General features: G+C 51.2%; 1 protein-coding gene across 11 annotated transcripts in view; it reads left to right on the top strand.

Annotated features, from left to right (window-relative positions):
• Window positions 1–27746, top strand: part of rimbp2b (RIMS binding protein 2b) — a 205875-nt gene that overhangs the window by 83518 nt on the left and 94611 nt on the right. For 4 of the 11 annotated variants that reach the window (XM_063074051.1, XM_063074050.1, XM_063074048.1 and 1 more), the window contains exons 3-6: window positions 3636–3726; window positions 7949–8071; window positions 11459–11563; window positions 12172–12222. In XM_063074051.1, the coding sequence (XP_062930121.1) occupies window positions 11462–11563; window positions 12172–12222 (153 nt within the window). In that variant the 5' untranslated portion in view covers window positions 3636–3726; window positions 7949–8071; window positions 11459–11461. Of the gene's footprint in view, window positions 1–3635; window positions 3727–7948; window positions 8072–11458; window positions 11564–12171; window positions 12223–14148; window positions 14223–15419; window positions 15490–21926; window positions 22173–27746 lie in introns of those variants that run through there. The other 7 variants (XM_063074044.1, XM_063074047.1, XM_063074043.1 and 4 more) reach the window with 4 other exon arrangements.

Here is a 27746-nt window from a genome sequence, read left to right as displayed (position 1 = left end):
GACCCCTCCCACAGTGCCTCACCACTGACCCTCCAACAGGCCGCTGCTCCAAGGCAAATGGGTGTCAGCGGTCGGCTTTACACTATTATGGTACCAGTGAGCAGATTCAATTCCTGCCACAGTCCGTAAGGAGTTATTACGTTCTTCCTGTGACTGCCTGGGCTCCCTCCCGGTGCTCCTTCCACATTCTAAAGACGTACCGGTTAGTAGGTTAATTGGTCACGTGTGTTTGATTGGATGGTACAGGCCCGTTACCGTGCTCTGAGCAGCCCTGTTGGTCAGGGTTGGCCATGCATGTTCCCTCCATGCTGTCCATTAACAGTCGATACGCAAGCCAGCACACGAGCCGGGGCAGTACGATATGGAGAGTAAGCTGTTGTCCATGTAACAGGCTCCCCCTCTCCGTGCGGCTGATGAATCCAAAGGGACGGCAGAGACCGATACAGTTTGGCACCAGCAGTGTTGTCGCTGGGGGAGCTCAGCAGGTCAGGCTGCAGCTATGGGAATTAACAAAGAGTCGTGGTTTTGGGCCGAGACCCTTCAAATGACTGTTTATTCATTTCCATAGAGGCTGCCTGACCTGCTGGGTTGCTCCAGCATTTTGTGTGTGTGTGTGTGTGTGTCTGTGTGTGTGTTGCTCTGGATTTGAGGGAAATGAACAGACATTTCGGGCTGAGACCCTTCATCAAGGTTGGAAAGTTGGTGGGGAGGGCACCTTCACTCTCAGCTTCTTACTTCATCCCTATCTCCCCCACCTCCCCCATCTCCCCCCCTCAACTGGTCTCAGCAATCACCTCAGCAGGCCAGGCTGCATCTATAGGAAGAGGTACAGTCGACGTTTTGGGCCAAGACCCTTCGCGTAGGTCCTGACAAAGGGTCTTGGCCCGAAACGTCAACTGTACCTCTTCCTATAAATGCTGTCTAGCCTGCCGCGTTCACCAGCAACTTCTGTGTGTGTTGCTTGAAATTCCAGCATCTGCAGATTTCCTTGTGTTCACCTATCACGTGCCAGTTTGTGTTTCTCCCCATCACCACAATGACTTCCTTTGGCTTCTATCTCCTTCCTTTCCAGCCCTGGTAAAATGGAGGGTCTTAGCCCAAAACATCAACTGTTTATTCCCCTCTATAGATGCTGCCTGGCCTGCTGAGTTCCTCCAGTGTGTTGTATGTGTTGCTGAGAATGAGGTTCATTATGATTGACATTATAACAATTACAGCACGGAAACAGGCCATCTCGGCCCTTCTAGTCTGTGCCGAATTCTTACTCTCACCTAGTCCCACCGACCTGCACTCAGCCCATAACCCTCCATTCATTTCCTGTCCATATTGTTGTCCAATTTAACTTTAAACAATAACATCAAACCTGCCTCAACCAGTTCTGCTGGAAGCTCGTTCCACACAGCCACCACTCTCTGAGTAAAGAAGTTCCCCCTCATGTTACCCCTAAACCTTTGCCCTTTAACTCTCAACTCATGTCCTCCTGTTTGAATCTCCCCCACTCTCAATGGAAAAAGCCTATCCGTGTCAACTCTATCTATCCCCCTCATAATTTTAAACACCTCTATCAAGTCCCCCCTCAATCTTCTACGCTACAAAGAATAAAGACCAAATCATATAATTGACATTTGTTGCTTGGCGGCAGCACTACAATGCAAGGCATAAAATTACTGTGAATTATATTAAGAATGTAGGTGTATATGTATGTGTGTATATATTCATAACTATCATCATCACGTGTCATGTCATATGACGTGGGTGATCGTGATTCCATGACCATGACTGTTCTTGGCAAATTTTTCTACAGAAGTGGTTTGCCTTTGCCTTCTTCTGGGCAGTGTCTTTACAAGACGGGTGACCCCGGCCATTATCAATACTCTTCAGAGATTGTCCGCCTGGTGTCAGTGGTCACATGACCAGCTGCTCAAACGACCGTCACCACCTGCTCCCATGGTCACCTGACCCTGATCCGGGGGGAGGGGGGCTAAGCAGGTGCTACACCTCGCCCCAGGGTGACCTGCAGGCTAGGGGAGGGAAGGAGCACCTTCACCTCCTTTGGTAGAGACGTGTCTCCACCTCACCACCCCAAGCAAGAGAGAGGGACTCATAAACACAAGAGATTCTGCAGATGCTGGAAATACAGAGCGACACATACACAAAATGCTGGAGGAACTCAACAGGTCAGGCAGCATCTACGGAGGGGAATAAACAGTTGACGTTTCAGGCCAAGAACCTTCATCAGGACTGGAAGGAAGGGGTGAAGGTGGATGGGTGGGGAGAGGGGAAGGAGTACAGACTGGCAGGTGACAGATGAGACCAGGTGAGGGGGAGGGTGGGTGGGTGGGGGAGGGGGAGGTTGTGCAAACTGGCAGGTGACAGGTGAGACCAGGTGAGGGAGAAGGTCAATGGGTGGGGGAGGGGAAAGAGGACAAGCTGACAAGTGATAGGTGAGACCAGGTGGGTGGGTGGGGGAGGCGGGAGTAAAATGAGGAGCCTCTGTGACAGTCCTGAGGGCTATTTTCTTTGCAGCCCCCCCCCCCCCATAATGCCAAGGTCAGCAGCCAGGAAAACCCCTCTGTAGATTGACATCGTGCCCCGTGCCCTCCACCCCACAGTGAAACTCTTTGTTTGCATCAACAACCAGTGCATCCAAAAGATACACCGGGGGGAGGGGGAGGGGGGAGCTCACGAGTGTCCACACACATCGGGGCGCCAAGCATGCCCACAACATACAGCAAAACATTCCTCCCCCCACACACCCAGACAAGCTGCGTCCGGGGCGCCCAGTCCTCAGCCCCGGACTCTAAGATTCACAATTAGCATCACTGTACTCTTCAACCTGAAATCCAAATGAATTCAACCGAAATGGAATCATTGATATGACGGTTCCCCCACAGCCTCCATCTGTTATAGAGTCATTTAGCACTGAAGCAGGCTATTTGGCCCCCAGTGGTCCATCCGAACCAAGATTCCATCAAAGCCATAATTGTTCTTGGCAAATCATTCTATACAAGTCATTTACCGTTGCCTCCTTCTGGGCAGTGTCTTTACAAGACGGGTGACCCCAGCCATTATCAATACTGTTCAGAGATTGTCTGCCTGGTGTCAGTGGTCACATGACTAGGACTTGTGATCTGCACCAGCTGCTCAAACGACCGTCACCACCTGCTCCCATGGTCACCTGACCCTGATCGAGGGGAGGGGGGGCTAAGCAGGTGCTACACCTTGCCCCAGGGTGACCTGCAGGCTAGCGGAGGGAAGGAGCACCTTACACCTTTGGTAGAGACATATCTCCACCCGCCACCCTAGAAAGATAAATAGTGCAAAAAGAGAGCTGAGTGGTGAGGTAGTGCTCATGGATTTATTGTCCATTCAGAAATCTGATGGCAGAGGGGAAGAAACTGCTCCTAAGGTGCTGCGTGTGAGTCTGTATCGGCACTCTGTGCAACTCCCCTGCATTTAAAAGCCTCCTCTTTCACAATATCCCAGTGAAACCCTCCCCCACCCCCCAGGGGAAGGGCTGCAGTGATTGAGCAGTCGTGAGCGGGGAATTCGAGGGAGCAGTGAACCCTCTGTGTGACCCTCTGGTTTCCTTCGTCATCCTCACTGTCTCTCTCCCAACTTGTTCCCTTTTTCAGGAGAATGAGCTGAAAGGAATTCCTCCAGGAAGCGTCTGACTTGTGCCCGCATGCTCCCCGCCTTCCTCGGAAGAGGCCTCGTTACGAACAGGTATTCTGCTGGCGCAGAGATCGGGGTGCTGGAGCAGCAGCGAGGCTGAGAGAGACGGGGACAGGCACTCCAACCCCTAGAAATTAAAAAAAAACATCTACAAGGCAGAGGAGGGCAGTCAGGTCATCCGATGGCAAAACCCTCTGGTCCAACCCAACAGGCCGCCATTGTAGCTTTGGGGTTAGCATAACGTTTTAAAGGACCTACAGACTGAGTTCAGTTCCTACCACCGTCTGTAAGCACTTTAGAGTCATAGAAAACTATAGCAGGGAAACAAGCCCTTCGGCCCAGCTAGTCCTTTCTGAGCTATTGATCTGCCTGCTCCCATCAACCTGCACTGGGACCATAGCTCTCCATACCCCTCCCATTCATGTATCTATCCAAACTTCTCTTCAACGTTGAAATCGAAATCACACGCGCACCTCTTGCTCGTTCCACACTCTCACCACCCTCTAAGTCAGGGGCTCCCAACCTGGGGTCTGCAGACTCCTTGGTTAATGGCATTAATAAAGGTTGGTGTGGCGCATGGCCAAGTGGTTAAGGCGTCGGTCTAGTGATCTGAAGGTCGCTAGTTCGAGCCTAAGCTGAGGCAGCGTGTTGTGTCCTTGAGCAAGGCACTTAACCACACATTGCTCTGCGACGACCACCGGTGCCAAGCTGTATGGGTCCTAATGCCCTTCCCTTGGACAACATCGGTGGCGTGGAGCAGGGAGACTTGCAGCATGGGCAACTGCCGGTCTTCCATACAACCTTGCCCAGGCCTCAGTCAACATCGAAAATCGATGGACAGCCAAAGAAGAAGAAGTAAAGGTTGGGAACTGCTGCTCTAAGTGAAGATGGTCTCCCATGTGGAGAAGTTTGTACATTCTCCATGTGATCACATGGCTTTCCTCGAGGTGCTCCAAGTTCTCCCACGTTCCAAAGATGTATGTAGATAGGGTTGTAAAGAGATCTTTTGGTACATTGGCCTTTATTAATCGAAGTATTGAGTATAAGAGCTGGAATGTTATGATGAGGTTGTATAAGGCATTGGTGAGGCCAAATCTGGAGTATTGTGTTCAGTTTTGGTCACCAAATTACAGGAAGGATATAAATAAGGTTGAAAGAGTGCAGAGAGGGTTTACAAGGATGTTGCCGGGACTTGAGAAACTCAGTTACAGAGAAAGGTTGAATAGGTTGGGACTTTATTCCCTGGAGTGTAGAAGAATGAGGGGAGATTTGATAGAGGTATATAAAATTATGATGGGTATAGATAGAGTGAATGCAAGCAGGCTTTTTCCACTGAGGCAAGGGGAGAAAAAAACCAGAGGACATGGGTTAAGGGTGAGGGGAGGAAAGTTTAAAAGGAACATTAGGGGGGGTTTCTTCACACAGAGAGTGGTGGGAGTATGGAATGAGCTGCCAGACGAGGTGGTAAATGCGGGTTCTTTTTTAACATTTAAGAATAAATTGGACAGATACATGGATGGGAGGTGTATGGAGGGATATGGTCCGTGTGCAGGTCAGTGGGACTAGGCAGAAAATGGTTCAGCACAGCCAAGAAGGGCCAAAAGGCCTGTTTCTGTGCTGTAGTTTCTATGGTTTCTAAGGTATGGGTTAATAAGTTGTGAGCATCCCATGATATTTAAGGGCTGCCCCCAGTACATCCTTGGACTTCGTTGGTTGCAGACACAAATGACTGTGTTTCGATGTAGATGTGACACGTAAAGGTAAACTTGGAACAGGCTTTTCTGGCCCTTCAAACCTCACCGTGCAGCAACCCTGGCTTAATCACAGGACAATTTACAAGGACCAATAGCACACAAAGTGTGGTGAGACCTTTAGACTGTGGGAGAAGACTGGAGCTCCCACTGGTCACCCACTCGGTCACAGGAAGGAACGCACAAATTTCCTCAGAGAGGACACCGGAATTGAACTGTGAACTCTGATGCCCTGAGCTGAAGTAGCATGTGCTAATCACTATGCTCTGGTGGTGCCCTAGCCTCCACACCCCCTCAAATCCTGGCCTGGCCAGGCCCCCCTTCTCCCCTCCAGGCCCTCCGCTCCATCCCCCAACACTACCTTTAACCCTGACCTCCACAACCCTCTCTCCTCCAGCCCCTCACCTACATCCCAACCATTCCGCTATCCCTAAGATCTCAATAAATACAAGCACTATTAGACCAGGTTAATGAAGGCAAGAGCCACATCAAAGTGGCAGGGTCAAGTGACACTGATTCTCCCATAACGAGATCAAGAAACACAAGATGGACAATTTTCCCACTGCCCGCATAATTACATCCTATCCCTAACCCTCAACCCCTAAACCCTAAGCCCTAACCCAAACTTCTGGGAGAGAATTTTCCAACTCTTTCAAGTCCTTCCATTGACAGCTCTGTATCGCTGTCACTGGGTTTAATCCACTGACATGGGAAGCCATCCTTCCTGTTTATTCTTTCCTGGCCCTTCAGTGAACGGTAGGGCGTTTGAACAAAGGGATCTACCCCTACACCCCACCTCTATAGGCTCACATCGTGCCCTCCATCTCTGTCTGTGGCCTGGCACTGCTCTGCCAGCTCCTGGGATTTGGCTTTCTTACGCTCAAACACCTCCTCAATCCAGCAGTGCGGTGTAATGCATTAAAAAATTGCTATAAGCTACAACATGAAATAACAATACATACAATGTGCAGAAATAACGAGGTAGTGTTCGTGGGGTCGTTGTCCATTCAGGAATCGGAGGGCAGAGGGGAGGAGGTTGTTCTAAAACGTTGAGTGTGGGTCTTCAGGCTCTTGTACCTCCTCCTTGACGACAGCAATGAGAAGAGGGCACGTCCCAGTGGGTGAGGGTCCACGATGGATGCTGCCCTCTTCAAGATGTCCCCAACAGTGGGGAGGGTTGTGCCCACGACGGGGCTGGGTGAGTGTACAGCCCTCCGCTGCTTTTTCCGGCCCTGTGCCGTGGAGCCTGCGTGCCAGGCTGTGAGGCAACCAGCTGGAATGCTCTCCACTCAACAGGCAGCAGTCACCTGGAGCTGAAGGGGTTAACTGTGCGAGGTACTGTGTGTGTCTGTTCTCAGGGGGCTGCTGAGTGAACGTTTAGTTTCCAGCTGTTTTGAAAGGACAGTTCACTGCGTAATTACCACATCGTCCCACAGGAACATCTCCCAGTTCAGAACCCAGCTCCAAGAGTTTCTGAGACGTTTGGCTCAAAGCCAGATTAGAAATATCATAAAAATCATCCATTCTTTTCCTTCATTTTTGTTAGTATAATGATTTATTGAATAACAGTTGAGAGACCATTCAGCCCATCTCACTCTTCCTGTACAAGCCACATAGCATTGGTGGCTGTGGTTTGTGAAGTATTAATTCGGCTTTTTATTTTTATTTTTTTTAGAGATACAGCACGGTAACAGGGACTTCAGGCCCAACAAGCCTGTGTAGTTTTCCTGGGTGCTCCAGTTTCCTCCCACACACCAAGGAGGTGGGTGGTGGGGGGATTCAGTTACATTCGAAGAGGGTGGGATTGCTTTGTGAGCCCAGTGACCTCATTCTGTGCTGTTGTTCTGCTGAAAATGGGGACATAGTCATGGGAGATTTCAATATGCAGGTAGGTTGGAGAAAATCAGGTTGGTGCTGGATCCTAAGAAGGGAAATTTGTAGAATGCCTGTGAGATGGCTTTTTAGAGCAGCTTATGTTTGAGCCCACTAGGGGAATGGCTGTAGTGTCATGTGAACCAGATTTGATGAGGGAGCTTAAGGTAAAGGAACCCTTAGGAGACAGTGATCATAATATTTATACTAGAGGAATAATAAATCAGCCACGATGGAATGGCAGACTAGACTGGATGGCCTAAATGGTCTAATTCTGCTTCTATGTCTTATGGCAGAGGTTTCCAACCTGGGGAGGTGGGGGGGGGGTGTCCATGGACCCCTTGGTTAATGGTAAGGCTCCATGCCATAAAAAAGGCTGGGAACCCCTGTCTTATCGTCTTAACATGGTGGGCCTGCTGTGTTGGCACCGGAAATTGTGGTGATACTTGAGGGCTGTCCCCAGCACATCGTTAGGTGACACACACACAAAATGCTGGAGGAACACAGCAGGTCAAGTAATATCTACGGAGAGGAATAACTTGGGTTGTGCTGGTTGATGACGCGAAGAACGCACTTCACTACATGTTTCGATGTACGTGTGATAACTGAACATGAATGTGAAGATCTAACGCAGACTGCCCTATCGTCAGGTGAACCGAGGAGATGACTATCGTGAGGGCGTGCTGACTGCTGTGAGTTCGGACTGGGATTTGGCCGTGAAGGAGAGGGTGAATCTCCGAGGCAAGCTGGAGAGCCTGGAGCAGCTGGTGAAGGTGAGCCGCAGGTTCAGAAGCCCTGGGTCACGGGTGTGTACTGCCACCCTTCTGCAGCCCTGTGGGGACTATAATACATAGGAGCAAAATCAGGCCATTCTACCCATCGAGTCCTCTACCATTCCATCATGGCTGATTTATTATTGCTCTCGTATCATACTTTGGTCACTGTTTCCTGAGGGTTCCTTTACCTTAAGCTCCCTAATCAAATCTGGTTCACACTCTTAGACATCCTGACTAATCAAGAACCTATCAACTTCTGCTTTAAATTTGCACAGTGACTTGGCCTCCACAGTGGTCCGTGGCAATGATTCACAGATTTACCACTCTTTAGCTGAAGAAATTCCTCCTCATCTCTATTCTGTGGCTATGCCTTTTGGTCCTGGACTCACCCACTATAGGAAACATCCTCTCCACATCTACTCTATCTAGGCCTTTCAATATTCAATACATTTCAATAAGCTCCCCCCCCCACCCCATTCTTCCAAACTCCAGCGAGCACAGGCCCAGACCCATCAAGCATCCCTCGTACATTAACCCTTTCATTCCCAAAATCTGTTGGAATGGAATGAAGCAGTTCAGGGATGAGAGAGGTTGGACATGTTGGGTCTGTTTGAAGGAGGAGGTTGAGGGGAACTTGGGTGAGGCCTACAGAACTACAATGGGCAAGAATTGGGTTGACCGTGAGGAATCCTTTCCCCTCCAGGGACGTGTCTGAGACCAGAGGCCATAGGTTTAGGTTAGGGGGTATAAGGGATATAAGGAAAACTATTTTCAATCAAAGAATGGCAAACAATCTTCTGGAGGAACTTATTAGGGGAACTTACATTTTAAATTATTTAAAAAATGTTTATTTAGAAATATAACTTGGAACAGGCCCTTACAATAAGCTGCACCACCTGACAACTGACCTATTTAACCTTAGCCTAATTCATTCATTCAATATGTTCAGTGTCATATGACATGGGTGATCAGGGTCTTTCCATGACCATGATTGTTCTTGGCAAATTTTTCTACAGAAGTGGTTTGCCCTCACTTTCTTCTGGGCAGTGACTTTACAAGGCAAGTGACACAACCGTTATCAATACTCTCCAGAGATTTTCTGCCTGGCAACAGTGGTCACGTAACCAGGACTTGTGATCTGCACCAGCTGCTCATGAAACCATCCACCACCTGCTCCCATGGCTTCATGAGACCCTGATCGGGGGGTGGGGAGGGTGGGCTAAGCAAGTGCTACACCTTGCCCAAGGGTGACCTGCAGGCTAGCGGAGGGAAGTGCCTTACCCCTCCTTTGGTAGAGACATATCTCCACCCCATCCCCGTAATAGCCCAGTCATGGGACAATTTACAATGACCAATTAAACTATCTTTGGACTGTGGGAGGAAACCGGAGCACCCAGAGGAAACCCACAAGGACGTGGGAAGGAACGTACAAACTTTCTTATAGAGGACGCCGGAATTGAACTCTGAACTCCGATGCCCTGAACTGTTATAGCATTGCACTAGCTGCTGCTCTACCGTGGTGTCCCTTGTGGAGGAACTTAGTGGGTCGAGCAGCGTCTGTAGGGGAGGAGCTGTCGATGTTTTGGGTTAAAAGCAAGACTACGTGGAAGTGTGTGGATTGGTGACTGTCCTGGAACAGGTCCGCACCATCCCTGGGATTCCTGAAGATCAAGTTCAGTTTATTGTCATTCAGCTGGACACACGTATACCGTCAAATGAAGCAACATTCCTCTGGACCAAGATGCAAAACAATATCTCCTTGTGCAACTGGATCCTGGATTTTCTCACTTGCAGACCCCAGTCAGTTCGGATGGGCAACAACATCTCCTCCATGATCCACAGGGATGTGTGCTTAGTTCACTGCTCTACTCACTTTACACTTGTGACTGTGTGGCTAAGCACTGCTCCAATGCCATATTTAAGTTTGCTGATGACACCACTGTCCTTGGCTGGATCAAAGGTGGTGACAAATCAACATATAGGAGGGAGATTGAAAATCTGGCTGGGTGGTGTCATAGCAACAACCACTCACTCAGTGTCAGCAAGACCACAGAGTTAATTATTGATGACTTCAGAAGGAGAAAACCTGAGGTCCTTGAGCCACTCTTTACTGGGGGATCAGCAACTTTCAATTCCTCAGTGTTATTATTTCGGAGGACATGTCCTGGACCCAGCACGTAAGTGCAATTACAAAGAAAGATCGGCAGCACCTCTACTTCCTTAGCAGTTTGCAAGTATTTGGCATGACGTCCAAACTTTGACCATCTTCCATAGATGTGTGGTAGAGAGTATATTGACTGACTGCATCACAGCCTGGTATAGAAACACCAATGCCCTTGAATGGAAAATCCCACAGAAAGTAGTAATACAGTGCAGTGTATCGCGGGTAACGCCCTCCCAACGTTGTGCACATCTACATGAGATGCCATGGCAGGAAAGCAGCATCCATCATCAGAGATCCCCACCACCCAGGCCATGCTCTCTTCTCACTGCTGCTATCAGGCAGGAGGTACAGGAGCCTCAGGACCCCCACCACCAGGTTCAGGAACAGATATTACCCCTCAAACATCAGGCTCTTGAACCAAAGGGGATAACTTCACTCAACTGAACTTGCCCCACCATTGAAATGTTCCCACAACCAATGGACTCAGGTTCAAGGACTCTTCATCTCATGTTCTCGATATTTATTGCTTATTTATTTATTATTATTATTTCTTTCATTTCGTATTTGCACAGCTTGTTGTCTTTTACACACTGGTTGAACACCCAGGTTGGGCAGTCTTTCACTGATTCTGTTATGGTTGTTATTCTATTATTGATTTATTGAGTATGCCCGCAAGAAAATGACATATATGTACGTTGATAATAAATTCACTTTGAATACCAGAGTAGGTATAGCTCACACACATAACACATAAAGTAACATTACCACAAAGAAATTAACAAATAATAAGGTGCATTTACAATACAAGTTTAAAAAGTAAACAGTATAACACCTCTGGTGCTTCGTACGTGATGAGATCAGGGAGTTTGTTAGTCTTCCAGCCCGGGGGAAGAAGCTGTTTCCCATCCTAACAGTCCCTGCCCTAATGCCACAGTACCTCCTGCCTGATGGGTCAGAGATTGTTGGATGGTTGGGAGGGATCATTGACAATGCCAAGGGCCCTGCGTATGCAGCACTCCAGATAAATATCTCTGATGGGTGGAAGAGAGACCCTGATGATCCCCTCAGCAGTCCTTGTAAACCTTTGTAGGGGCTTGTGGTCAGATGCCCTGCAATCCTCGTACCAGATGGCAATGCTTGCCTGTTTGTTGGGATTGGCGGGCCTGGCGGTCTGTGGTGCCGGGTGGAGCCGTCACTGATGCTCTGTCCGTCTCTTGCAGCATATGAGAGAAGCAGCCGGCCGGAGACAGCGCTTGGAGCTGGAGTATGTGGAGGCTCTGGGGACCCTCAGGACAAAGCAGCAGGAGATCAGGGAGCTGCAGAAGGTGAGGGGGCAACAAAAAGGCTGCTTGTCACCCATGGGTGCTCCTCCCTGGGGTGGGCCTTCTCCTCAGGGAATGAGGGGACAGAACGCTTCCCTCAACCTTGTCTGATTCTGGGAAAACACCAGTATACACCACAGCATCAGGGATGCAGTCTTCCCCTACACCCCTTCCAGTCTCTGTACACCCCTCCCCTTCCCTACACCCCTCCCTGTCTCTGTAACCCCCTCCCTCCCCTTCACCCCTCCCTGTCTTTGTAACCCCTCCTTCCCCTACACCCCTCCTGTCTCTGTAACCCCTCCTTCCCCTACACCCCTCCTGTCTCTGTAACCCCCTCCCTCCCCTACACCCCTCCCCCTCCGGTCCCTACACCCCTCCCCATCTCTGTAACCCCCTCTGCCCTCAGGTCTCTCCACCCCTCCCCGACTCTGATGAGGAAGGTTTGTAGAGTGTGGAGGAGCTGAACTGTCTCCTCCAGTAACTGTGTTCCCCGAGGTCGATGTGCTGGGGGATGCTCATTGAGAGACGGTGGAGGGGTCCTGCTGTAATACAGGGGTTGTCCAGACACTGACGTGTACTGAAATGCCGCTTTCTAAACTGTTCTGCTTCAGGCTCAGGTAGAAGTGAAGAGGGAGCATGAGGGAGCCGTCCAGTTGTTAGAGGTGAGTGCGAGCCGGGTTGGCGTGTCGTTGGCGAGAGATGTCTGGGTCTGAGCTCACAGCTGTACAGCCGTGCTGTTCCTGAGTGTGTCACCGCGTCCTGACACCCTGCTGGCACGGCGTTCGGCTCGGCAACAAGGGAGCAAACTGTGGGCTTCCTGCCGCCCAGACCCCCAATCCCAAATCGTTTCCCCCACCTCCTGCCACAGGAGCCTCCCCTTCACAGGACCTTCCCACCACGAACCTCCCACTTGGGGGGCCCCCTCCTCTCCAGGATCTTCTCCATTTATATGCCCCATCCACCCAGGATCATCCCCTCTGTGGGACCCGTCACTGCCCAGAATCATCCCCTCTGTGGGACCCCTCACATCCACCTAGTATTCTCCCCTCTGTGGGACCCCACCCCACCCAGGATCATCCCCTCTGTGGGACCCCTCACTGCCCAGAATCATCCCCTCTGTGACACCCCTCACACCCACCTAGTATTCGCCCCTCTGTGGGACCCCCCCCAACCCAGGATCATCCCCTCTGTGGGACTCCTCACCTCCTCCTAGTATTCTCCCCTCTGTGGGACTCCTCACCCCCCCCAGGATCATCCCCTCTTTGGGACCCCCCCCCCACCCAGGATCATCCCATTTGTGGGACCCCTCACCCCCCAAGGATCATCCCCTCTGTGAGACTCCTCACCTCCTCCTAGGATCCTCCCCTCTGTGGGACTCCTCACCCCGCACAAGATCATATCTCCTGTGGGACCCCTCATCCTACCTAGGATCCTCCCCTTTCTGGGACCCCTCACCTCCCAGGATCTTCCCCTCTGTGGGACCCCTCATCCCCATCTAGGATTCTCCCCTCTGTCAGATCCCAGGATCCTCCCCTCTGTGGGACCCCGGGATCATCCCCTCATCACAGGTCCCCTCACCATTCAGGAATGTTGTCTTCGTAGGACATCCCCCACCCACCCAGGTTCCTTCCCTTCATGGGACCCCCACCCCACCACACCCGACCCTGTTCTATTTCCTGCCGCTCTCTCCTGATTCACGTTTTCAGTCCCCGTGGTTCTCAGTTCCTCAGAGATCTCCCTCCAATTCTGTTTGTTCCCGTTCCTCTACCACTGCCCTGACCCTGTGCTCTAGAATTCCCTGTCTTCCTTCCGGATGTTCCCTGAACCGGTCCATCTCTGATTGAGCACTGGGCTTGACTATCACCGGTAGCCCAGGGCTGGGTTGGTCTCCGGGGTCATTGCTGTGAAAACTTTGGGCTGCCTTCCGGGGTTAAATGCCAGCACCACCCTGTCCCATCTACTTGGTCCAGAGGTCACAGCAGCCTCCATGGTCTGATTCAATATGATTCACACAGAAAACACTGGAGGATCTCAGCAGCACAGGCAGCATCTATGGAAAAGAGTGAACAGTCAGCGTGGGCTGAGGCCCTTCACCAGGACTGGAAAGTGGGGGGAGAAGTCAGGGTAAGAAGGTGGGGGAGGGGAGGAAGAAGTACAAGGTGGTAGGTGATTGGTTAAACCAGGAGAGGGGGAGGGATGAAGTAAAGAGCTGGGAAGTTGATTGGTGAAGAGATAAAGGGCTGGAGAAGGGGGAATCTGATAGGAGAGGACAGATGACCATCGAACAAAGAGAAGGGGGAGAAGCACCAGAGGGAGGTGATGGGCAGGTAAGGAGATGAGGTGAGAGAGGGAAATGGGAATGGGGAATGGCGAAGGGGGGCATAACTGGAAGTTCGAGAAATCGATGGAGTGTTGCTCCTCCAACCTGAGTGTGGCCTCACTGCGGCAGTAGAGGAGGCAATAGACTGACACGTCGGAATGGAATGGGAAGTAGAGCTGAAATGGGTGGCCAGCGGGAGATCCTGCTTTTTCTTGTGGGTGCTCAGCAAAGCAGTCTCCAATACCCGACTGTTTATTCCTCTCCGTAGATGCTGCCCGACCTGCTGAGTTCCTCCTGCGTTTTGCGTGTGGATTTCCAGCATCTGCAGATTTTCTCATAAATGTAAGGATTAGTTTTTCTTGTCACACGTACATCGAAACCTACAGTTAACAGCGTTGTTTGTGTCAACGACCAGCACCGTGTGCCAGGCGCATCCTCAACGTGTCATCATGTTTCCAGTTCCCACGTATCCTGTCCATAACTCACTAACCCTAACCCACATGATTTTGGACTATGGGAGGAAACTGGAGCACCAGGAGGAAACCCACGTGGCCACGGGAGAACGCACAAACAGAGATCGGTGGGAATTGAACCTCGAACGGTGATCGCTAGCACTGTAAGCTTGAGACGGCACGGGAGCGTAGTGTTTAGCACAACGCTTTACAGTACCAGCGACCCAGGTTCAATTCCCACCACTGCCTGTAAGTAGTTTGTATGTTCTCCCTGTGACCGTGTGGGTTTCCTCCGGGTGCTTTGGTTCCCTCCCACAGTCCAAAGATGTACCAGTTAGTACGTAACCTGGTCATTGTAAATTGTCCCCGGTCAGGCTAGGGTCAAATCGGCAAGCTGCTGGATGGCACAGTTCAAAGGGCCGGAAGGGCCTATTTTGTGCTGTATCTCAAGAAATAAATTTTAAGAATGGTCGCATAGACTCGATGGGCTGAATGGCTCGATCCTGCTCCGTTGTGTACGGTCTTACGGTAAAGGGGTTGCGCTAACTGTGCCGCCCCTGTGGTCACCGGTGGCTAACGCTGGGGCTCCGTGGTCTGACTGGCTGCTGAAGTCAGTGGATCAAGTGGATCATTTTCCTTTGCCTGTGTCTGCACGACTGCAATTATTTTAGTTCATCTTATTTTAAGATACAGCGCGGAACCGTCCCTACAACTGCGCTGCCTGCAACCCCCAATTTAATCCTAATCTAATCACGAGACAATTTACAATGTCCGATTGACCTGCTAACCGCTGTGTCTTTGGACTGTGGGAGGAAACCGGAGCACCCGGAGAAACCCACAGGCTCCACGGCAGAACGTACAAACTCCTCGGGATCCCGGGATTGGACAGCAGACTCCGACACTCCGAGCTGTAATGGCGTTGCGCTAACGGTGGGTTTGAGCTCTCGAGTGACATCCCTTCTGAGGGTGGTTGGGCGGAGATGCAAAGCGCAGGGAGGTTAGCTGAAGCCGTGACTGTCACTGATGGGATCTGATCGGACTCCAAGACTTTTCCCTGCCTGATCTACCTTTCTCTTCACTTCATCAGAAAGTCCGCAAGGGAGGAGAGTGAGGCCGGACCCGATCCTATCCCATCAGTGTCCAGCCAGGATGGTCAGGTAAACACGGGGCTCCAGACACACTCCTGGCCGTGGGAGTGCATGGGATGGCCAGGACTGTACGTCAACGGGGATGTGCAGGGCAAGCAGGGGTGGCGTTTGGCCTTGTTGCAGCCGGGAGTGAGTGACCAGGAGTGAGCAAAGTGCACGGGTATTACCGGGAGTGAGTGACGTGGACGGGCATGACCGGGAATGAGCGACGTAGACAGGAGTGACCGGGAATGAGTGAAGTAGACAGGTGTGACCGGGAGTGAGTGAGGTGGATGGGCGTGACCAGGAGTGAGTGACGTGGATGGGAGTGACTGGGAATAAGTGACATAGACAGGTGTGACCGGGAGTGAGTGACGTAGATGGGTGTGACCGGGTGTGAGTGACATGGACAGGAGTGACCGGGAATGAGCGACGTAGACAGGTGTGACCGGGAGTGAGTGACGTGGACGGGAGTGACCAGGAGTGAGTGACGTGGATGGGAGTGACTGGGAATAAGTGACATAGACAGGTGTGACCGGGAGTGAGTGACGTAGATGGGTGTGACCGGGTGTGAGTGATGTGGACAGGAGTGACCGGGAATGAGCGACGTGGACGGGAGTGACCGGGAATTGGCGACGTAGACAGGTGTGACCGGGAGTGAGTGAGGTGGACAGGTGTGACCGGGAGTGAGTGATATAGACGGGAGTGACCAGGAATAAGCGACGTAGACAGGTGTGACCAGGAGTGAGTGATGTGGATGGGAGTGACTGGGAGTGAGTGATATGGACAGGCGTGATCGGGAATGAGCGACATGGACCGGAGTGACTGGGAGTGAGTGATGTGGACAGGAGTGACCAGGAGTGATTGATATAGACGGGTGTGACCGGGTGTGAGCGACATTGACAGGAGTGACCGGGAGTGAGTCACGTGGACAGGAGTGACCGGGAGTGATTGACATAGACGGGTGTGAGCGGGAATAAGTGACGTAGACAGGTGTTGCCGGGAGTGAGTGACGTGGACGGGAGTGAGTGATATGGACAGGAGTGACCGGGAGTGAGTGACGTGGACGGGAGTGACCGGGTGTGAGCAACGTGGATGGGAGTGACCGGGAGTGAGTGACATGGACAGGAGTGACCGGGTGTCAGCGACGTGGACAGGAGTGACCGGGAGTGAGTGACGTGGACAGGAGTGACCAGGAGTGATTGATATAGACAGGTGTGAGCGGGAATAAGCGACGTAGACAGGTGTTGCCGGGAGTGAGTGACATGGACAGGAGTGACCAGGAGTGAGTGACGTGGACGGGAGTGACCGGGTGTGAGCAACGTGGATGGGAGTGACCGGGAGTGAGTGACATGGACAGGAGTGACCGGGAATAAACGACGTAGACAGGTGTGACCAGAAGTGAGTGACGTAGACGGGAGTGACCGGGAGTGAGTGACATGGACAGGAGTGACCAGGAGTGAGTGATGTGGACAGGAGTGACCGGGTGTCAGCGACGTGGACAGGAGTGACCGGGAGTGATTGATATGGACGTGAGTGACCGGAAGTGTGTGATGTGGACGGGAGTGACCAGGAATAAGTGACGTAGACAGGTGTGACCGGGAGTGAGTGACGTAGATGAGTGTGATCGGGAGTGAGTGATGTGGACGGGAGTGACCGGGAGTGAGTGATGTGGAGGGATGTGACCGGGAGTGAGTGACGTGGACGGGAGTGACTGGGAGTGAGTGACGTGGACAAGAGTGACCAGGAATGAACGACGTAGACGGGTGTGACTGGGAGTGACTGGGAGTGAGTGATGTGGACGGGAGTGAGCGATGTGGACGGGAGTGAGCGACGTGGACGGGAGTGACCGACGTGGACAGGAGTGACCGGGAGTGAGTGATGTGAAGGGATGTGACCGGGAGTGAGCGACGTGGACGGGAGTGACCGGGAGTGAGTGATGTGAAGGGATGTGACCGGGAGTGAGCGACGTGGACGGGAGTGACCGGGAGTGAGTGATGTGGAGGGATGTGACCGGGAGTGAGTCATGTGGACGGGAGTGAGCGACGTGGACGGGAGTGACCGGGAGTGAGCGATGTGGACAGGAGTGATCGGGAGTGAGCGATGTGGACGGGTGTGACCAGGAGTGAGCGATATAGACGGGAGTGATTTGGATGGGTGGGAGTGCATGTGCACTGTGCAGCCGTGTGTGAGTTATACAGATGGGTATGAGTCAATCAGACAAGTGTGAGCGGGTGTGAGTCAATCAGACAGGTGTGAGCGGGTGTGAGTCAATCAGACAGGTGTGAGCGGGTGTGAGTGAATCGGGCAGGTGTGAGCGGGTGTGAGTGAATCGGGCAGGTTTGGCTGATACAGATGGTTGTGGGAGATGTACAGGATCCATGGAGACTTGTTAGAAAGGGAATTGCTGGATTCAGAATTTAATCAGACGACAGAGGGTAGTACTGCTGCCAGCAAACAACAATTTTCTCCGCATGTCAGTGATATGAAACCAGATTCAGATTCTGGAGAGGAGTTACTCTGGTTTAACGTCCTCGAGCAGTGGTGTTCCATGGGAATCTCTGGTGCCGGGACCTCTGTTGTCTAGAAATGGCTTGGGTGAAGATGTAGGTGGGTGGGTTAGTAAGGGCCAGCACGGTAGGGTAGCGGTTACCGTGACCCTTTACATCGCTAGCGATCAGGGTTCAATTCCCACCGCTGTCTGTAAGTGGTTGGTACGTTCTCCCCGTGTCCGCGTGGGTTTCCGCCGGGTGCTCCGGTTTCCTCCCACGTTCCAATGACATACGGGTTAGGGTTCATGAGTTGTGAGCACACTGCGCTGGTGCCAGAAGCTTGGTGACGCTTATGGGCTGCCCTCAGTATGTCCTTGGACTGTTTTGTTTGATGTACTTGTGACAAATAAAACTCATCTTTGAAATCTATCTTTAATCTTCAGTAAATTGGCAGACGAAGCAAAGATTGGTGCTGTTGTGGATAGCGTAGATCAGTGGCCCCCAACCTCTGGGCCGTGGACCGATGCCGGGCCATGAAGCACACAGGGGTGCAGCGGTAGCCAGGATGCACCCAGCACACCTTTAAGAAAAAAGCCGAAATAAACAAGCTAATTAATTAGGTGCCGCCTGGCACGTAAATGTCAGCCCAGATCTGAGTGATCAGGGCGGCATCTAATTAATTAGCTTGTTTATTTCGGCTTTTTTCTTTAAGATGTGCTGGGTGCACTCTGGCTACCGCTGCACACTGGCATGCTTCGCGGCAATGTATCGGTCCACGGCCCGGAGGCTGGGGACCCCTAGTGTAGATGACTGGCAAAGAATACAGCAGGATACAGATCATTTGCAGATATGGGCAGAGAAATGGCAGATGGAGTTTAATTCAGGCAAGTGTGAGCTGTTGTACTTTGGGCAGTCAAATGTAACAGAAGAATGTACAGGACCCTTAAAACATCACTCTGCAACTTCCACCATCTTCAACAGGATCCTACCGCCAAACACACCTTTACCTCCCTCCCCACTCTCTGCTTTCCACAGGGATCGCTGCCTCCGTGATTCCCTTCTCCACTCGTCCTTCCCCACTAATCTGCCTCCCAACATTTATCCCGGCAAGCAGCTTAAGTGCTACATCTGTCCAATCATCTCCTCCCTCACCCCCATTCAGGGCCCCAAACAGCCCTTCCAGGTGAGGCAACACCTCACCGGCGAGACTGCTGGGACTGTCTATCATGCCTGGTGCCAATGATGCAGCCTCCTCTACATTGGAGAGACCCTTCGTAAATTGGAGGACCGCCTCATCGAGCACCTCCACTCCATCTGGCAAAAGCCAGACTTCCCAGTGGTGGCCAAACATTTCAATTCCAATTCCTGTTCCCTTTCCAACACGTCGGTCGGCGGCCTCCTCTTCTACCACGATGAGGCCACCCTCAGGGTGGAGGAGCAACACCTCATATTCCATCTGGGTAGCCTCCAACCCAATGACAAGAACATCAAATTCTCCAGCTTCAAGTAATTTTTCCCCTCCCCCTTCCCTCTTCTTCAATTCTTCATTCTGGCCTCTTACCGCTTCTTCTCATCTGCCTATAACCACCCCCAGGTGCCCGTCCTCCTTCCTACTCTCCCACGGTCCACTCTCCTCTCCTATCAAGTTTGTTATTCTCCTGCCCTTTACTTTTTCCACCAATCACCTCCCAGCCTCACTCCCCACCCACCTGGCTCACCTACCACCTTCTAGTTCGTTCTCACTCCACTCCCCCTATTTTTTTCAATTCTGGCGTCTTCTCCTTTCATTTCCATTCCTGACGAAGGGTCTCAGCCTGAAATGTTGACTGTTTATTCATTTTCATAGCTGCTGCCTGACCCCCCAGCATTTTGCTCAGGACCCTGAACAGCACTGAGTTACAGAGGGATCTTAGGGTCTAGGTCCACAACTCCTGAACGAGGCCACACTAATCATTAGAGTGGTAAAGGAGGCATGCTTGCCTTCAACAGTTGGGGCTTTGAGCGTAGGTTGCCAGGAAGTCCTGTTGCAGCTGTTTACAATTCTGGTACCATAAGACCATAAGGTATAGGAGCAGAATTAGGCCATTTGGCCCATCGAGTCTCCTCTGTCATTTCATCATGGCTGATTTATTTTCCCTCTCGGCCCCAATCTCCTACCTTCTCCCCAGATCCCTTTGTACCGTGACCAGTCAAGAATCTATCAACCTCTGCCTTAAATACACCCAAAGACTTGGCCTCCACAGCCACCTGTGGCAATGAATTCCACAGATCCACCACCCTCTGGCTAAAGAAATTCCTCCTCACCTCTGTTCTAAATGGACACCCCTCTATTCTGAGTCTGTGTCCTCTGGTCCCAGACTCCCCCACCATAGGAAACATCCTCTCTGCATCCACTCTATTGAGGCCTTTCAATATTCGATAGATTTCAGTGAGATTTCCTCTCATTCTTCTGAGTTCCAGTGAGTACAGACCCAGAGCCATCAAACGCTCCTCATAGGAGCATCCTTTCACTCCTGGAATAATTTCCATGAACCTCCTTTGAACCCTCTCAAACGTCAGCACATCCTTTCTCAGATAACGGACCTGGAGTGGGATACAGGGGTGGTTGTTGAAACTATTCTGAATGTGGTGTCGAAGAGGCTCTCAGACAGACACGTACCATGTGAGCAAGCAGAGAATGGAGGAATAGAGATAGTTCAAGAGATTCAGCTTTAATGGAGGGGCCAACAGAGGGAAGCTTTCAGGAGGTGGGCTGGGGTAGGAGCGTGCCCACAGATGGACTGAATGGTCACTGGGCCACACATCATCATTGGGAAGTGGGCAGATTATTGACAGATCTTTTTCTCCTACCATCTCTTTGCTTTCCAAAGGGATCGCTCCCTCCGTGATTCCCTTGTCCATTCGTCCCTTCCCACTAATCTCCTCAGCCACTGTCCCTCAGGCAACCAAAGTGCTACACCTGCCCATTCACCTCCTCCCTCACCTCCATTCAGGACCACACCTGCCCACTCACCTCCTCCCTCACCTCCATTCAGGACCACACCTGCCCACTCACCTCCTCCCTCACCTCCACTCAGGACCACACCTGCCCACTCACCTCCTCCCTCACCTCCATTCAGGACCACACCTGCCCATTCACCTCCTCCCTCACCTCCATTCAGGACCACACCTGCCCATTCACCTCCCCCCTCACCTCCATTCAGGACCACACCTGCCCATTCACCTCCTCCCTCACCTCCATTCAGGACCACACCTGCCCACTCACCTCCTCCCTCACCTCCATTCAGGACCACACCTGCCCATTCACCTCCTCCCTCACCTCCATTCAGGACCACGCCTGCCCATTCACCTCCTCCCTCACCTCCATTCAGGGCCCCAAACAGCCCTTCCAGGTGAGGCAACACTTCACCTGCGAATCTGCTGGGGTCGACCGATGTGTCCCAATGCTACCGATGCGGCCTCCTCTACATTGGCGAGACCCGTCGTAAATTAGGGGACTGCTTCGTCGAGCACCTCTGCTCTGTCCACCAGAAGTGGAACCTCCCGATGGCCAAACGTTTCAATTCTGATTCCTGTTCCTGTTCCAACATGAGGCCTCTCTCTGGGTGGAGGAGCAACATCTTATATTCCATCTGCGTAGCCTCCAAAGTGATGGCATGAACATCGATTTCTCCAACTTCTGGTACCTTTTTTTTGCCCCCTCCTTCTTCCCTCAACTTCAATTCCCCAATCTGGCCTCTCCTCAACTGCCTATCACCTCTCCCTGGTGCCCCTCCTCCTTGCCTTTCTCCCATGGTCCACTCTCTTCTCCTATCACATTCCTTCTTCTCCAGCCCTTTATCATCCCCACTCACCCAGCTTCACCTACCTCACGTCCTCTCCCCCCACCTTTTTATTCTAGCATCTTCCCCCTTCCTTTCCAGTCCTGGTGACGGGTGTCAGCCTGAAACATTGACAGTTTATTCATTTCCTTAGATGCTGCCTGACCTGCTGAGTTCCTCCAGTGTTTTGTGTATGCTGCCTCAGACTATCAGCTGATGCGCTGAGATGGCCGTGGAGCCGTGTAGGGCGAGGTCTGGCCTCGTGTGGGGCGGAGAGGGAGAACAGTGGGGGCGCAGTTACGTGGAATGTCTGGAAACGTACCTGCCTGGTTTGGGCAGATGTGTAAATGTTTTTCCTGCTGTTTCTTTAACGCTCCAGAGCACGCTGGACAGCATGCAGGTACCACGTTTAAACAGAATGTGTTAGCGAGATTCTTGTTCTGAGGTGTGCTGTGTGTGCTAGACTGGCCTCGGCACAAACTGTGCCCTCCTCCTTTGCAAGTTTCATATCAGGCACATAGCAAACGTATACTTATTAATTTTATTCAGATACAGTGTGGAATAGACCCTTCCAGGCCAATGAGCTGCACCACCAGCAACCCACTGGTTTACAACGACCAATTAACCTACTAACTGGTACGTCTTTGGACTGTGGGAGGAAACCCACACGGTCACAGAGAGAACGTACAAACTCCTCACAGAGGACGTCAGAAATGAACTCACCATTCCTGCATGGCCCGAGCTATGACAGCTACGTTACCGTGGCACCTGAGTCGAACGTTGCTGGGGGAAGTCAGTGGGACTGGTGACTGCTAATAGCCAAGAAACTCCTGGCTCACTTGGAGTGAGCGCTGGAAAGTGCTCACTTGTGCAAACCACCTGCTCCGATGACCCAGGGAGACAGGGGTCCAGATCTGTCGGGTTTCCAAACATGCAATTATGGCATGCACCAAAACTTGCAAAGAGGATGAATGCAGAGCTGAGCATCAGACAGCAGTGGCTGAGGAAGAGTCGCAATGGCTGGTTGGTCTGCGCTTGTGCCTCCCAACACTGGGTTTGTGTCCCCCGGATGACTGACAGCAGCCGCTCTCCCTTCGGCAAGAGGTGGAAGTCTCACACTGAACAATTCAGGATCAGTTTCTTCCCACTCTGTCAGATTTCCGAGCAGTGCACAAAGCAATGAGCACTGCATCACGATTTTAGCCTCTTTACGCTCTCTCTGTCTGTCTCTCTGTTTCTCTCTCTCTCTCTCTCTCTCTCTCTCTCTCTCTCTCTCTCTCTGTCTCCCTCTCTTTCTCTGTCTCTCTCTTTCTCTGTGTGACTCTCTTTCTTTCTCTCTCTGTCTCTCTCTCTCTCTGTCTCTCTCTTTCTCTGTGTGACTCTCTCTTTCTCTGACTCTCTCTTTCTCTCTCTGTCTCTCTCTCTTTCTCTCTCTCTCTTTGTGTGACTCTCTCTTTCTCTGTCTCTCTTTCTCTGTTTCTCTCTCTCTTTCTCTGACTCTTTCTCTCTCTGTCTCTCTCTCTTTCTCTCCGTCTCTCTCTTTCTCTGTGTGTGTGTGTCTGTCTCTCTTTCTCTGTGTGATTCTCTCTCTTTCTTTCTCTGACTCTCTCTCTTTCTCTCTGTCTCTCTCTCTGTCTCTCTCTTTCTCTCTGTCTGTCTGTCTCTGTTTTTGTGTCTGTCTGTCTCTTTCTATCAATTAGTCTCTCTCTATCTATTCATTTATTTGTTCACCTTATTTATTTATTATGATCTCACTGTAATCTGCAGCATGTTTTAATATATTGCATTGTACAGCAGCCAGGAGACAGCATGTCGGTGACATTAAACCTGAGTCGGGAACTGCACTGACTTTTAACTCTCTAGATTGCTGCCTGCATGATCACCCCCATTCAGGGCTGTTCACCTCTTTCCAGTTGCCTTTGGGTGATCTGTACGTCCAACGATCCTTCGTTCCCTGATGAGGCTGGCTGCTGGTTTGAAATTTTTGGGTGATGCCTGCTGTCCAGTCTGGGGTCATCCCCAATGTGGAAGTCATGTTTTCCCACGCCGGTGTGTATACCCAGCCCACACCGACCACCCAGAGCTGCAATCATGTGTGTGTGTCTCACACACTTCTCCAGATGTGTTCAGATAGTGAACCATCGTTCAGTCACCTATTGCACACACACTTGTAGCAAACTGTGGCCAGAAGCCCTCCCCACACGTCCCATCCATCCATAAGCATGGCATGGCGACCTTTCCCATCCACCTGCCAGTACGCCATCGGCCAGCCTTCCCATCCACCTGCCAGCATGCCATCGGCCAGCTTTCCCATCCATCTGCCAGTATATCATTGGCGACCTTTCCCATCCACCTGCCAGTACGCCATCGGCCAGCCTTCCCATCCACCTGCCAGCATGCCATTGGCCAGCTTTCCCATCCACCTGCCAGCATGCCATCGGCCAGCTTTCCCATCCATCTGCCAGTATATCATTGGCGACCTTTCCCATCCACCTGCCAGTACGCCATTGGCCAGCCTTCCCATCCACCTGCCAGCACGCCATCGGCCAGCCTTCCCATCCATCTGCCAGCACGCCATCGGCCAGCCTTCCCATCCATCTGCCAGCACGCCATCGGCCAGTCTTCCCATCCATCTGCCAGCACGCCATCGGCCAGCCTTCCCATCCATCGGCCAGCCTTCCCATCCATCTGCCAGCCTTCCCATCCATTGGCTAGCCTTCCCATCCATCTGCCAGTACGCTATTGGCCAGCCTTCCCATCCATCTGCCCGCACGCCATTGGCCAGCCTTCCCATCCATCTGCCGGCATGCCATTGGCCAGCCTTCCCATCCATCTGCCAGCATGCCATTGGCCAGCCTTCCCATCCATCTGCCAGCATGCTATTGGCCAGCCTTCCCATCCATCTGCCAGTACGCTATTGGCCAGCCTTCCCATCTATCTGCCAGTACGCCATTGGCCAGCCTTCCTATCCATCTACCAACATGCCATTGGCCAGCCTTCCCATCCATCTGCCAGCACATCATTGGCCAGCCTTCCCATCCATCTGCAAGCACGCCATTGGCCAGCCTTCCTGTCCATCTGCCAGCATGCCATTGGCCAGCCTTCCCATCTATCTGCAAGCACGCCATTGGCCAGCCTTCCTGTCCATCTGCCAGCATGCCATTGGCCAGCCTTCCTATCTATCTGCAAGCACGCCATTGGCCAGCCTTCCCATCCATCTGCCAGCACATCATTGGCCAGCCTTCCCATCCATCTGCAAACACGCCATTGGCCAGCCTTCCAATCCACCCACAAGCTTGCCGTTGCACAAATGAGTTAGATGTAAGACAAGGCCACGCAACCCTTCGGGCCTCTTCCACCAACCATAGTAGCAGAATTAGCCCATTCAAGTCTGTTCTATCATAACATCATAGCTGATTTATTATCCTTCTCAATCCCATTCTCCTGACTTCTCCCCGTAACTTTTGACGTCCTGACTAATCAATAGCCTATCAATATCTGCTTTAGATATACCCCAGTGACTTGGCCTCCACACCCGTCCATGGCATTAAATTCCAAAGATTCACCACCCAATGGCTAAAGAAATTCCTCCTCATTTCTGTTCTAAATGGACTTCCTCTGTTCCGAGTCTGTGCCCTCTGGTCCGAGACTCCCCCACCATAGGAAACACCCTCTCCATATCCACTCTATCTATGCCTTTCAACTTTCGATAGATTTCAATGAGATCCCTCCTCAATCTTTTAAACTCCAGCAAGTACAGGCCCAGAGTCATCAAACACTTCCCATACATTAACCCTTTCATTCCCAGGATCATTCTTGTGATCCTCTTCTATATCCTCAAAACTACGAGCACATCTTTTCTTAGACAAGGGGCCCAAAACTACTCACAATACTCCAAGTGCAATCTGACCAAAGCTTTATAAGGTCTCAACATTGCATCCTTGCCTCCTTACAGCTAGCAGGACCGTGAATGACCTCCTCTGCCTTCCTGCACATTCCTGGTAATGTCCCTCGACAGCCTGGGTCACCTGTCCTCGGGGAGCACGGAGTCAGAGGTTCCAGTGTACTGACCCTTGAGGTTTCCAGCTGTTCCAAAGGGCCCTTAACATTTAACCCCTGCAGACAGGTGTCATCCAGAGCAGAGAGCTATGTGTATACCTATTGTGTACTCACTGTGTATTGGGCTTGGGAGTCCTTGTGCAGGATTCCCTAAGGTTAATTTGCAGGTTGAGTCTGTGGTGAGGAAGGCAAATGGAATGTTAGCATTCATTTCAAGAGGACTAGAATATAAAAACAAAGATATAATGTCGAGGCTTTGTAAAGCACTGGTCAGACCACACTTGGAATATTGTGAGTAGGTTTGGTCTCTTATCTTATAAAAGGTGTGCTGATATTGGAGAGGGTTCAAAGCAGGTTCACAAAAATGTTTCCAGGATAGAAAGAGTTATCATATGAGGAGCGTTTGATGGCTCTGGGCCTGTACTCGCTGGAATTCAGAAGAATGAGAGGTGACCTCATTGAAACCTGTTGAATGTTGAAAGACCTTGATAGAGTGGATACGGAGAGGCTGTTTCCTACAGTGGGGGAGTCTAGGACCAGAGGGCACAGCCTCAGAATAGAGGGACGTCCATTTAGAATGGAGAAGAGAAGGAATTTCTTTAGCCAGGGAGTGGTGAATCTGTGGAATTCATTGCCACAGACAGCTGTGGAGGCCAAGTCATTGGGTATATTTAAGGCAGAGATTGATAGATTCTTGATTAGTCAGGGCATGAAGGAGTATGGGGAGAAGGAAAGAGATTGGGCTGCTGAGAGGGAAAATTGATCAGCCATGGTAGAATGGTGGAGCAGAGTCGATGAGCCAAGTGGCCTAATATCTTATTGTTTTATGGTCTATGCACCATCGATGCTGCCACACCAAGGGGTTGGAATACAAGAATATAGAACAAGAATACAGAACAGTACAGCACAGGAACAGGCCATTCGGCCCACAGTGTTGTGCTGAACCAGCTAAAAAATGTAATTCGAAAATCCCCAAAAACTAATCCCTCCTACCTACACGATATCCATATCCCTCCATCTTCCTCATATTATTGTGCCTATCCAAACGTCTCTTAAAAGCCTCTAATGTATTTGCCTCTACCACCACCCCAGGCAATGCATTCCAGGCGTCTACCACTCTCTGAATGAAAAACTTAACTTTCATATCTCCTTTGAAATTTCCCCCCTCACCTTCAATACCTCTGGTATTAGACATTTCAACCCTGGGAAACAGATACTCTCTGTCTACTCTATCTGTGCCTCTCATAATCTTATAACCCTCTATCAGATCTCCCCTCAGTCTCCGACGTTCCAGAGAAAACAACCCAAGTTTATCCAGCCTCTCATGATAGCACGAGCCCTCTAAACCAGACATCATCCTGATAAACTGCTTCTACACCCTCTCCAAAGCCTCAACATCCTTCCTACAGTGACCAGAACTGTATGCAATACTCCAGATGTGGCCTCACCAGAGTTTTATAAAGTTGCAACTTGATTTTGAACTCAATGCCTTGACTAACAAAAGCAAGCATTCCATAAGCCTTCCTAATCATAGAGTTACAGGGACGTGTAGTCCCAAAAACAGCCCTTCAAGGCCAGCACACCTTTGCTGACCAAGATGTCAATCGTGATCGCCTATGTTTGGTCCATCTCCCTCTGGATCTTTCCTATCCATGTACCTGTCCAGGTGTGTTCTTCTTGTTGTAATTGTATCCACATCTGCCACCTCCTCTGGCAGCTCGGCCCATACAAGGAGCAAGATACTGAAGCATAACATAATTTCTATGGGCACGAAACTCAGAGTGTTGCGGTGCTACATTCGTTCCACACTAACGTACGGAAGCGACCCTTGGACAATATCAGATCGAAACCAGAGAAGACTCGAAGCTGCAGAAATGTGTTTTTTGCGAAGAACGATGAAGGTATCATGGACGGA

The sequence above is a fragment of the Mobula hypostoma genome, chromosome 21 (genome assembly GCF_963921235.1).
Source record: "Mobula hypostoma chromosome 21, sMobHyp1.1, whole genome shotgun sequence".
Lineage (NCBI taxonomy): Eukaryota > Metazoa > Chordata > Chondrichthyes > Myliobatiformes > Myliobatidae > Mobula > Mobula hypostoma.
The sequence above is the reverse complement of the archived record's forward strand: the minus strand, read 5'-3'. Positions and strand labels throughout refer to the sequence as shown.